At 36.1% G+C, this 13,537-nt stretch overlaps 1 protein-coding gene across 7 annotated transcripts in view; it reads left to right on the forward strand.

The window, feature by feature from the left end:
- The window catches only part of dmxl2 (Dmx-like 2), a 64,662-nt gene that overhangs the window by 13,825 nt on the left and 37,300 nt on the right, over positions 1 to 13,537 (forward strand). For all 7 annotated transcript variants that reach the window (XM_051135913.1, XM_051135918.1, XM_051135915.1 and 4 more), the window contains exons 3-13: positions 75 to 146; positions 363 to 441; positions 812 to 959; positions 2,344 to 2,410; positions 3,022 to 3,194; positions 5,082 to 5,259; positions 8,022 to 8,196; positions 9,191 to 9,394; positions 9,554 to 9,816; positions 11,358 to 12,063; positions 13,321 to 13,442. In XM_051135913.1, coding sequence (XP_050991870.1) covers positions 75 to 146; positions 363 to 441; positions 812 to 959; positions 2,344 to 2,410; positions 3,022 to 3,194; positions 5,082 to 5,259; positions 8,022 to 8,196; positions 9,191 to 9,394; positions 9,554 to 9,816; positions 11,358 to 12,063; positions 13,321 to 13,442 — 2,187 coding nt within the window. The remainder of the gene's footprint in view (positions 1 to 74; positions 147 to 362; positions 442 to 811; positions 960 to 2,343; positions 2,411 to 3,021; positions 3,195 to 5,081; positions 5,260 to 8,021; positions 8,197 to 9,190; positions 9,395 to 9,553; positions 9,817 to 11,357; positions 12,064 to 13,320; positions 13,443 to 13,537) is intronic.

Genomic DNA, 13,537 nt, shown 5'->3' on the forward strand with positions numbered 1-13,537 from the left:
TTGTTAATGGTCAAACCGCTCTTTTATGATGATGTTAATTACAAATAATCTGTAAATAATTCTTTATTTTTTAGATTGCTGCATCTTATGGAAATACCGTTTGTATTTTTGAACCAATTGCTTCCAACCCAAACAAACGTCACAAGGTGAGCTTTGCATTCCTTAATTAATACTTGAGTTAATACTGATTATTATAGACATTTTAACATCTTTAGTAATTCACCCCCATGCTGTCTGAATTTTCCTGAGAGTGCCTTAATCATTCTAAATAGACATTTTTAATTCATCATTACTGTAATTTAAATATTAAGTCAAAAAATTATATATATTTTAACTATTATTATTACTATGATTTTCCAAAGCAACTCAATTACCAATGGCAGAAGACTGGTCAGTTCTTTCTCAATGCTATAACCTACAATCTGGCCTGGGACCCTCAAGGTTTGTTTGAAATATACATTTGTAAATAAATGAACATTTTCACCAGTGCCTTTTTTCCAACTATGTTTGGGCCTGATTAAATAATACATTTAGAAGATACTTCTCTGACTTGAGTGAAACCTCTGCATTATTCATGTTTGAATAAGCGTCTTAAAACATGAGACTTCAATCTAGATTTGAAGTGGTAAATGGTGCAGACATTCTTATATTGGTTGCTGCATAGTTTCTGTATTTCCACATGTGTTTTTTTTTATAATTCACTATTATCATAAAATATTAATAATAAGATTGTGTGTCCAAATGTTTGACTGGTGCTCATAAATATGTACGTATATGTGGGTGATGTTAATTACATCTGTCTGTCATGTAGGCAATCGTATCTTGGCGGCGACCGAGCGTTTGCAGCTGTGGGCTCCTCCGACCAACGACACGCTGATAGAGGAAGAGGACAGTCAGCTGAATGATGACGGAGCTCATGAGCTCATGCTCAACGACTGGAAATGTGTCTGGCAGTGCAAGTGAGTGCAGCCTAAGAACTTAAGCACACTTCTGTCCGCAAACTAAATCTTTAATGTCACTTGCCTGATTTACTGAACGTTAACACGCATTTGATGAATTGAATTATTTAAATGGGTCATATAATGGAAAAAGAATGCATTTGCTTGTCTTAAATAAGAGTTTAATGTAATATGTAGGCATATTCTAGTCCTCGATTGATGAAAATCTAATAATTAAACTCATTAAATAAAAGCAATCCAAAGAAAAAAAATACTAAAATTGTAGTTTTGTTGTTTAAATGCATCATACATCAGGGAGCCATGCCCTAAAATCTTATACCTATAGGCTAAGATGGAAAAGATTGCTGGATCTGACTGGACCACTCTAAATGTTTTAATGCTGCTTGGGAGGCTCAATATTTACACTTTTGTGGGGGATAAAACCATGGATGGCATACTTATAGTAGTCTTGAACAATAAACTAAGACAATGTATAACATAAAAATGCTATCTTTAAAAAATCTTTTAGCTTTAAAGGCTCATTCAGACTATAAACATAAAGGCCCAGTTTCATAGACAGGGCTTAGCATAAACCAGGATTAGGCCATATTCAATTAAGACATTTAAGTAATTTTTATAAACATGCCATAGAAAAAAAAAATTATTGGTGTGCATCAGAGTAAATGGACATTAAAGGTCAGAGAGAGGGTAGACAATTAAAAGAAACATAAATAGAAACTAGAAATCATCAAATTCAGAAATTTTGAATGAAATTATAAAAATGATTAATTAATTAAAAAAAAATAAAAAGAGTTGCTTAAATTAGATTTGTTGGTAATGCTTTAATAAGGTTCCATTAGTTAATGTATTAACTAACATGAACAAACAATGAGCAATACATTTAATACAGTATTTGTTAATCCTTGTTAATGTTAGTTAATTAAAAATGCAGTCTTTCATTGTTAGGTCATGTTAGTTCACAGTGCATTAACTAATGTTAACAAACACAACTTGTGTTTTTAATAATGCATTAGTAAATGCTGAAATTAACATTCTTATCTAGTGAAACGATCGGTCATTTTCTAAAAAAAAAAAAAAAACACTTTACAAGTATTCTGGTTTTAGGGTAGGTTGCAAAAATTCCATCTTTATTTTCTGAGAAAATAACTAATCGTTTTGCTAGATAAGACCCTTTTTCCTCAACTGGGATCATTTAGAGCCATTTGAAGCTGCATTTAAACTACATTTTGGAAGTTCAAAGTCACGGGCACCATAGAAGTGAAAACATTGAAAAACGCCACTTTGAGGGCCCTTTATAAAATATACTTCACTTTAAACACAGCATTTTTTTTTTTAACCTGTATATGTGTGTAAATTGCTCTGCTTCATGTGTGTTTTGTGTCAGGACTGCTGCTGCTGTTCATATTACTCAGTGGTCTCCAGATGGAGAATACTTCGCCACAGCTGGAAAGGTACCACACACTCGGCACATTTTATATCATGGTGGACTTGTTTGTCAGTTGTTTTACACCAAAGTGCTACACGTTAGAACTATCTCTTACAGAAACCTTTACTATTGTGTTGTGTAAAAAAAAAAAAAAAAAAACACTATTTAATTTTTATATGAACTACTGGATATGAGTAGCATGGAAGCTACAGTCAAGCTATCGTTTTAATCTAGTAGTTAGCTACTGTATGACTGGTTGGCTGATCTAACTATATTTAAGCTATCTTTATCCTGACAGTGCATTCAGACCCATCAGCTTTCTGTTGGTCAGCATGTTGAATCTGCATGACAAGCATGAGCCTATTTTTCCCTAGCATGAAATTTCCACATGGACAAGTGGTGTATACTTTTGGCTTAATAATTCATTACTCTCAGTGGTTCTGATGTAGGTTTGGTCCCCAAAATATTCTGTCCTTCTTTGGTGTCCTAATATTTTGGTGTAAATGTGGTTCTTGTGGAAGTTTAATTGCGTGTTTTGTCTCATTTTCATACTCTGAACAGGAGAAGTAATTTGCACATCAGCAGGTGTGAAAATGTGAAATTACACTGGCATAACCATTTTTGTCTCTCTCTCAGGATGACTGCCTGCTGAAGGTGTGGTATCCCACCACAGGATGGAAGTCTGCAGTGGTGATACCAGACGTGACTGATAAAAAAGCCCCAGCGGTTCATTTCTCATTTGTGTATCTGGCACATCCGCGTACGGTCACAGGCTTCTCCTGGAGGAAAACCAGTAAATATATGCCCAAGTATGTCAAACACATCCAGTCTTTGACTCACCCTAGGGTGGGGGGTATGACAGAATGTACACTGTATTTGTAACTATATGTCAACTAGTAGATGCACTGCTAAACCGTTTGTACCGTGGTAGAGATGTGTGCATGGGACTTGAATTCAACAGATCTGCAGTCACAGCTGTGCATGTATTGAAAATTTTGCAATGACTTGGTTCATTCAGTCAGTTTTTAAAGTCAGAGCTGTCTGTTTTATAATATTATTCTATTTTGTATAGAATAATAGTATATTTGTATAATAATAGTATAATTGTATAGAACACATTATCCAAAACTAGGTTATCCTATTTTTGTATTTATTTATTTTATTTTTTTAAAATAACTGTTATTATTATTTTATATATGTTATAACTTCCAGACAGAATAACTGTATTGTTGTATTTATTGTTGAAATGCTGGGAAAATTAAGTTAAGTTAATTACTTAATTAAGTAATTAAGTAATTAATTAACAGATAAATTGTTACCTGCATTAATGAATGAAAAAAAAAAGATTTAATTCATAGTGTAGTTATAAATTAAATTAATAATTAAAAAAACAGCAACTAAAGGACTTCAGAGTGTTACCCAAAATAGTCTCTGAAATAAAATATATATGAATTGAATTGAATTAAATAAATAAATAAATAAATAAAACGTTCTAGTTTCAGTTTAACAGAGTTGTGGTGAGTCAAATATTAAGTAGGTTTGTCAATCGATTAAAATTATTAATCTAATGTTAATGTAATTTATTACACAATGTGGCAGTTAATTAATCACAGATTATTCTCACAACGAATTTGGCTAAGAAGTCATGACCAGAAGATAATTAAAAGCCATTAGTGTGTTTATTAGTTGTTGTTGTTGTTTTTTTAGATGGATTTTTTAATATGGATTTTTTAATATTTAAACTTGAAATCATTTTTAATGAAATGGCACTCTAAATTTGAAAGTAAAACTGCCAGTAGGTGGTGGTAAATGTCTTGGAAAAAGTCATAAAAAGTCATTCTTTCATTCATTCATTGGATTTGTTTAAATGTCTGATTCATTCATGAAATGAAATAAATGACTCACTTTATGAATGAGTCATTGAATCATTGGTTCAACCAATTCTTCAAAATACGAATTCATTCATAAATTGTATGTTGATCAGAGACACGCAACACTTCTGCTGTGGCTTTAATAGATATTATTTGTGTTGGCAAAAGTGAGCAAACAAACTGACAATATTGTGTGTAAAATATAACAAAATTACGTTCTTATTTATTGAATTGTTGTATAAAAATCACATTTTGGGACAAAGACAGGACTTGTGATATTGCTTAAGTATATCGTATGATATAAACGTGAGACAGCAACTCATACAGGGGTATTTTTGCCCCAATCTGTTGAATCTTAGGGGCGTATAATGTAACTGTTCTCTAGGCTTCATCACACAATGAGTTGTTGCCCTGCATCATGTAATACAGTATGTGTGTTCGGCTTGAAGCTGCACTGTGCAGACCTATCGGCGTTTGACATCAAAGTACAGCGAGAGCTCTAGAGAGCAGCAGCAGCTCTGCATGCTTTCGAATCGCTCTCACCGTGCTTTGATGTCAAACACTGTTCGATCTGTGCAGCCTGGCTGAAATATAAAATGGCGTACATGGGGGCATTCATTTTTTTTAATTAATTAGATGAACTCATTAACTCTAAAATTAATTTACATCTTCATCTCATTCTATTCAGTTCAGACTCCAGCCTTCCATCTGCATTAGCGGTGCTGGAAACATTGCTGAGATTTTAGTCTTACCGCCCACCCTTAACTCACACTGTGAGTTCCGCCCGTGTTTGTGTGTGTTTCTCATTGTGTGCGTGTGTCGTAGGGGCTCTGTGTGTAACGTGCTGCTGACGTCCTGCGCGGATGGCATCTGTCGTCTGTGGAGTGAGACCCTCTTGCCTGAGGACAGTCTGCTGGGGGGGCAGATCTCAGAGAACAGCACCAGCTTCAGCTCCTCTCTGCCAAACATCGCTCAGAAAGACAAGATACAGCACGCTCTGGAGGTCAGCATGCACAAACGCACACAAAAGCATGTCAACACAAGAAAATGGCGTAGTTCAAAATTATTGCAGTCAAGGCTGAATAAAGAATAATGTTTTATGCATATTAGCTGAGTTACTTTGTAAAATGACCTATGTATGTGTACACACTACACCTGCAGTTTGGTCAGATAATCAATTCCTTACATTTCAAACCATGTCTGCTTAGATATCAGTCCGAAAATCATGCTGAAATGCAAATAAATGTCTGTTATTATATTATATTGGAGTTGTTGTCACACGGCAGAAGTATTGAATGATTTTTTGCACCAGATCTTCTCCTCCCCAGCAGTTGTCATCTTCAGTAGGATGTGTGAAAACTGCATGCTAGTGAACAGTAGCCTACCTTTTGTCTCCATGCAAACCAAAAACAAGCAATTCATTTTGTCACTTTGATTCTAAATCTTTTTTTTTTTTTTTTTGCTGGCAATGGACAAATTGAATAGTTTCAAACATGCCAACAAAAATAAATAGAAGCACCACAAATGCAGTGCATGAAACAAATATGTAGAAAGCGTTATGTGAATAATTATTTTAGGTCTGTTCACACAAATCTAGACAGATTTGATTTTAGAACACTTGGAATATAGGGTATGGTGAATCATATGCACCACTTTATCATATGCTTTTTTGTCCTTAATCAGTTTGATAAAAGAACTTGAATGAAATGAAAAACATGATGTTCTTCATTAATATAAATTATTTGAAAAGCTGATTGAGATTCGGGAACCTCTGATTGGTGGATCTCGCATCAAGTCCCGGTGGGTTGTAATGCACACAAATGCCTTATTATAGCGTCTAGTTACTGGACTTTTATTCGTCCCATTACTGAAATCAGCCAGCAGGGTCATTCTGTGTCAACTCAATCAGAGGTCCCCGGCTCAAATTTTTGATTTTGCTAATATTTTTTCTGAAGAAAGATACACATGAAAGATACACATACACAGACATTGTTCTTTAAATAACATAAGAATCGCCCACATACAAAGTGACCAACATTTGGTTTTTGACCCCTGAAATGGGAAACATTCAACAATCTGGACACGGAGCCTCATTGAGATCCCCATATCTCTGCGACTCGATGTAGGGCCTTGATTAGGATTCCAAGAGAAAAGTTTATTAACAACTAGAATCTAAAGTCATGTTGCAATATCTCTAACGCTTCTTAAGTTATAGGCACGCAAACTTTGGAAAAAGAATATTTATGCCACTCAGACTGGTATATTCAATGTAGTTGTGTTGACAGAAAGAAACAAGATACATCTCTAGTTTGAGCATTATTTGTTCTTCAGACATTCCTCTTTAAAAGAAAAAGAAGTCTCATATATTTGCAAACTGACTCACATTTGGTTTTTGACCGCTGAAAATGTGTAAATTTTAACGATTTACTCCTGAAGCCATATTGAAATTCCAATATCTCTGGAACCGAATCTCATAGGGCCTTAAAAATGAAGATATCAAACGGAAAGTTGGTTAAGGCCAAATATCTAAAAGGGCATTAAAATATCTTTAATACTTCTTGAGTTACAGGCATGCAAACTTTGGAGAAAAACCTGAAAAGTGCCGTTTCCCCATTTTTGAATGGTCCTCATTGGCACATAATGCAACAAAGATTGCTAAAGTCAACAGACTTTGCTTATGTAACTACCAATCTCTGTGTAAAAATAACATTATGATGCTGCCATCTTTCTGAAGTCATTTTACCCCCTTATAACTTAACTCTTAATTTCAGGTGAAAATTGCCATTTTGACCTCCCTCTACAAAATAGTGGATATTCATCCATGACACTTAATATTTTGGCTTTTATCGCTATACATGTGTATCTTTCTCCAGAAAAAATATTAGCAAAATCAATAATTTGAGCCGGTGAATTTTTTGAAATTTGGTTGATTTGACATGAAATTACCCAGCAATTGAATTAGACTTGTTATTTATAATACTGACCTTAGTTCATTTTATACTTCAGTGATTCCATGTTGTTTTCAACATTAAATAAAAAGGAAGATAACATTTGTCTCTTTGGGCCGTTTGCATTGCCAGCATCTCTAATTTAGGCGGTCACATGGAGTTTTACATGGCAGTGTGTATGTATACTTAACATACATGGGCTCTGTTTAATATAATTTTGCTTTGGTTGATTTCATCTCTATGTGTGGATTATTTGGTTTAATTGGAAAAACGGAAGCATGCTGAATGAACTCTGACAGGAATCTCCGGGTTGATCTGCGCTGATAAGTAATAATGTGATATGCGGTTAACTTTCTTATAAGAACACAAACACAAAAACACATTATTTACCTCTGGATGAGGTGTTTTTTTAGGTGTTTTTGCTTTAATGTGAGGTGTTAGGATATTGTGATTCTGGACAGAGTTTTGTATTGCACAATACACAGATGTGTATTTGTTTAATAAAATCACAAGGTGTTGGTTTTTTTAGTTTTGTTATCACACATGGATGTGTCACACCTTTAGTGTGTTTTTATGAATATTGCATCTTTAACACACACACACCCACACACACACACACATGCATTCTCTCACCTGTCTCCATGTGCCATCTGTAGACCCAGATGGATTCTGCATTTTCTGCACTGATTTTAGGGGGAAAAACTTTAATCACACATGAGACAGTGTTTTTGAAACTGAGAGTACTGCGTTTCATTTCATGTTGGCCTGCTGTACATGAGTTCTGTTTGTGATGATAAAAATTGTCTGTTCCATTCAGTCTATCCACCACCTCAAGCACCTGCGCAGGGGCCGCAGAAGATCGTCCGCTCTGGTGGCCCACACCGAGCTGCTGCCCAGCCAGCTGGGGTCCCACGAAACTCACCGCCACATCTCTCACCACGCCAACGCCCTCTGCCACTTCCACATCTCTGCCAGCATCAATCCCAACACAGGTGCACATACACACACTCACACACACACTTGTGTTTGTAAACATGGTTTACAAGAACACAATTTTATAAAATTACACAGCGACTGTAGCGTGAACATAGTTTATAAGGACACTTCCTCCAGCCTCGTCAACAGCTTTTTTGGTAATGTAACAGTTTATTTAACTTTATTTGAATGTTTTATTCAGAGACCCAAACTGACCAAAAACATATGAAAATTTGGTGGTAAATAAAATCCTGATTGCTTATTATATGAATCAATGATTTGTTTATAGACCCTGTACTCTTTTATTTCCATTTTTGGACAACCAACCAATCACAGTCTTTAAAAGGCTGTGTCATAGCTAGCAACGGGGTCAGCCCTGCTTCCTCACTAAGATTCAGAGTTGCTCTTAGATTGGTCCTGAATTACTCTTAAGCTAAGACTCCTACGTAGAAATTGTTCAGCTAAATTAGGAGCTTTCTGAGAGGATTCTTAGAAGCTTTAAGAATACAGGCCCTGGAATTCAACTTGATTTTTCTAAAAATAAATAATTAAAATTAAATAAAATAAATTGTGTATGGATAATCAAGTTGCTTTAATGCTGTAAGTGTTCATCTTAAAATATTAACAATTTAAAAGTTATTTAAATTTTTACTTTTACTTTTTTACTATAGATTTCACAGCAAAAAGCATGTGTACCACAACATTTTTACTAAAATAACCCTTTTACTTGCTAAAAAGAAGACGTGTTGTTGATTGTACAAAACTGTATGTGTTTATAATTAAAAGGTTTTAGAAATCGTATCAAAAATGATACAGTAAGCTTTATTAAAAGAACATACTAAACAATATTTTATTTATTTAAAAATTGCCCATTTCTGTTCTAGTTTATGGGTGGGGTTAGAAAATAAAAGTGTGATCGTTTGAAAATAAAAAGAAAGACATTTTAAAACACGTGTACACGTATGCTTTCACACACACAGACAGTAGTGTGATCTTTCTCTCTGTCATCAGATATCCCCGCAGCGCTGGCTGGATCGGGCCTGTTCTCTGAGGACGTCAGCGGAGGGTTTGTGGTTCACTGGCTGAATAATAAAGATCTGAGCTTCACCACCTCCATGGACCTGTTCATGCAGCAGCTGCGCAAACTTTCTGAGCAACACCTGGAACAACCCACTGAAGACTTTGAGCAGGAGGGGGCAGCCAAGTTTGACTTTGGTATTACTTTATGAATAAACCTGTTACAGTATACATTAAACTTAAAGCTAACAGAAACATGACTAAAAGCTGCAAATATCGTTTGTATCAGTGTCTTTAAGACACTGCGCTACATATTTACAGAATGTTGTATGATGTGCTCTTTTGTGTTTTTGTTAGATCTGGATGAGATGTCTGATAAAGGCTCATCAGAACATGAGGAGGGAGATCAGGAGGGCAGCACCAAGGCCTCTTCTCCAGGTTCGAGCAGCAGTGTTCCTCTGCCCTCTGTTTTGCTGGATCGGAAGCTGGAGACTCTCATCCTGGAGTGGAACAAGAGTCCAGACATGCTCTTCACTATTCACCCACACGACGGATCCTTCCTCGTCTGGCACGTCAAGTACCTGGATGAGTTCATACCCGGCATCTTCAGACAGGTTCAGGTAAGATGCTCATTCAGAAGTCATGGTTATGACAAATGATGAATCGTAATGATTTTCACCAGAAACCAAGGTTAAAATTTTCAGTGAGCCAGAAGCCAAAAACAAGTTTATTTAATAATAAATAATGCACATTTATGAATAAATAACAGTAGAAATGAATTGCAAACAAACATTTAAATTGCAGATACAGCGGTTTTTATATCAACTTTATAATGAGATAATTATGTTTCTACTCCACTTTGTTGTTGAAATTTGTGACCCTGGACCACAAAAGCAGTCTTAAGTCGCTGGAGTATATTTGTAGCAATGGCCAAAAATACATTGTATGGGTCAAAATTATTGCCAAAAATGTGCCAAAAATCATTAGGATATTAAGTAAAGATCATGTTCCATTAAGATATCTTGTAAAATTCCTACTGTAAATATATCACAACTTATGTTTTGGTTAGTAATACGCAATGTTAAGAACTTCATTTGGACAACTTTAAAGGTGATTTTCTCAATATTTTAATTTTTTGCACCCTCAGATTACAGATTTTCAAATAGTTGTATCTCGGCCAAATATTGTTCTATCATAGCAAACCATACATCAATAGAAAGATTATTTATGCAGCTTTCAGATGATGTATTAATCTCAATTTGGAAAAAAATTGACCCTTATGACTGGTTTTATGGTCCAGGGTCACATGTGAACACTTAAATGGTGGCTGTAATAAAAACTTTTCATGAGTGGTTAATTCAAACATACATGCATTAAATGATAAGACAACATGTTTGGTAAAAAATAAAATCAATATGTGATATAGTGCATATTTTTAGCAGAATGCTCTTTTTTCTAGCTAAACAACAAACTATGGACATTGAATGGTTTTGCTGGAGTAAATGTTAATATTTGCATATATAAATATATTTTTGGTAAATATATTACAATGTAACATTGTATAACATTATAACATAATGTTATTTAATGTTACATTGTAATATATTTTTTAAAAAAAAGTAACATGACATTGTTTTCAAGCTGTTGTATTGACATCTTTACATGGTTGAAACAAAGACTGAGCAATTACGAGACAAGATGCTTTTTATTAAGTTGTCCTGTTTCTTTCAACATACCTTTTCATTTCATACATTTTCGTTTCATTTTATAACTGTTAGTATAGAGGAAGAGATAATCGAACTGAATGAGGCGGCAACAGCAATTTGTCATGTCACATTAAACGCCATCAAAACAACATTTATTTTCTTTGAAAGCTGAGACTCTTTTATATCGAAAGCAAATAGCTCAAAATTAGATTATTGTATAGTGGGCGCTCTACAAATAATGTTTTATGATTTTTTGAAAACAGCATAGACTTCATACCTTGTCAATGGATAGCAAATAAACTCTATTTTTAATTTTGTATGACAGTTTAAAATATTATGTTACGTTCATAAATGTTGTCCAGCCTCTACTGTCCCCAGAAACTTACGTTAACACACTAATACACTACTAATCACCCTGATAAATGAAATGAAATCCATTTGTTTTTCTTCCTCAGGTGTCGTTCTCCTCTCGTATCCCTGTGGCGTTCCCCACGGGCGATGCTAACTCCCTCAGTAAGAACATCATGATGTACGCCTGTACCTTTATGGACCAAGAAAACTGCAGTGCTCTGGAGGATAAGAGAAGTGAGCGGCGGGTTCCTCAGAGCGCATCTGCGTCCGCGGGGCTCAGTGCTCTCGGACACTCTCTGGCTGCTGTCATCGGCCCCGCCGTCATGATGGTGTCCAAACACGTGGACGGCTCGCTCAACCAATGGGCTGTGACCTTTGCTGAGAAGTCGGCCTTTTCGAACGTCCTCACAGTTTCGCACAAGTTCCGTTACTGCGGACACAGATTCCATCTCAATGATTTGGCCTGTCACACGGTCCTTCCCTTGCTGCTGACATCATCTCATCATAATGCACTGCTGACTCCGCCCTCTGGATCCGGTAGCATTGATGGAGATCAGATTGGGGGCGTGGCTCTACAACCCACCAGGCCAATGAGAGGCGTTCCTCGTAAACAACTGCGAAATGCAGCCACGCGTACGTTCCACGACCCGAACGCGATCTACAGTGAGCTGATCCTCTGGAGAGTCGATCATATTGGGCCACTGTCCTGCACAGGGGGCGTGTCGGAGCTAGCACGAATCAACTCGCTCCACACATCCGCGTTCTCCAACGTGGCCTGGCTGCCAACGCTTATCCCTAGCTCAGTGCTCGGTGAGTTTAACACCATAGCTGTATCTAACCTTAGAAACGAAATGTTTAGTTTGGCATATAATGCATTATTTGGATAGTATAGGCCTATCCAAACCTGCACTGTTTGCTTAGCAATTAGAGCTATGATGAATGATAAAGTAGAGCACCTTAACAACATCCTTGCAACTATCCAGAACTGCATAGTAGCAACCTAACAGCTACACAGAACCATCTAAGCAATTCCCTTACAACTATCCAGTACTAGGGTATGGGTATTTGACATACTTTTGTACGTATTTGTACATTCAAGCACAAGAAGATGTGGAAAACAACACAACATGGCTTTCTGGCCACTTGGTGGCACTATAAGAGGGGGAAAAAAACATAAAAATAGCTGTAACTCAACTATTTGTCCTATCAACATGAAAAATGTGCATGCACGGTCTTGGTCCGAAGTGCCAGAAGTGTCTACAAGGACGTGTGCGTATCCCAAAAATTATGGCCACCACTAACCGACAAATTTGAGCACCTGTTAGACAAGGTTAACGGAGGCTGATTGGAACAAAACTTGGTGGGCCTGTTTGACTCGTGGCCCCAAAGGTCTGTGGGAAATTTGAAAGAAATCGGCCACTGGAGGGCAATACTGCAATTTTATATGGGACTAAATGTTTTTTCGCACATAAACACAATATACGTATCATATGATAGAACTCCTCTTTCTGGAAAACTTTGCCTCTACAACCATTGCTGTTAATTGAATTGTTTGTTAAATGGTTGAGAAGATGTCAAAAACCTACGTTTACAAACTAGTTCTAGATTTTTTGCTCAGTTTCGGAAAAAGCACTACAGTACAATTCTCTGGACTCTCTAGGCCAATAATAATTCAAAAAATTGAAATTTGCCGTTTTGGAAGCTATAATGGGGTCGTTTAGAAAAGGGGCCTGTCCAAATTTAAGAAAAACTCAAAACTGAAAACCAAAACCTGCTCTAAACAAGCCTGCAAAGTTTTAAGGGGATCAGGCCACAGCTGGCGCTATAACAGTCATAAATTTAAAAAAAAAAATTAATATCTCTATAGTAAATTACCTGAATTTGCCAAAATGCTTTTTTAAACATTGATTTATATTGGTACAGCCTTTGCTAGATAATATGTAATGTCTGTTTCCTTATATGCTTAAATGCCTTATGCGCTTGAACCCCTGTAATTGCTGCTTCCAGCTATATTTCATTAGGTTGTTATTGTGTTGGGCTTAATAAAGATGTTTGTGTTTATGTCAGGAACCTACTGTAACTCAGCAAGTGCGTGCTTTGTGGCGTCTGATGGTAAAAACCTGCGTCTGTATCAGGCTGTGGTGGATGCCCGCAAACTACTGGATGAACTCTCTGACCCAGAGACCTCTGTAAGAGCCTCTCAAAGTGGATTTGATAAAAATAATGTCCTTATCTGTCAGTTAACGTATGATAAATGTCATGTCAAATGTCAGTTGATTTGATT

The sequence above is a fragment of the Labeo rohita genome, chromosome 18 (genome assembly GCF_022985175.1).
Source record: "Labeo rohita strain BAU-BD-2019 chromosome 18, IGBB_LRoh.1.0, whole genome shotgun sequence".
Lineage (NCBI taxonomy): Eukaryota > Metazoa > Chordata > Actinopteri > Cypriniformes > Cyprinidae > Labeo > Labeo rohita.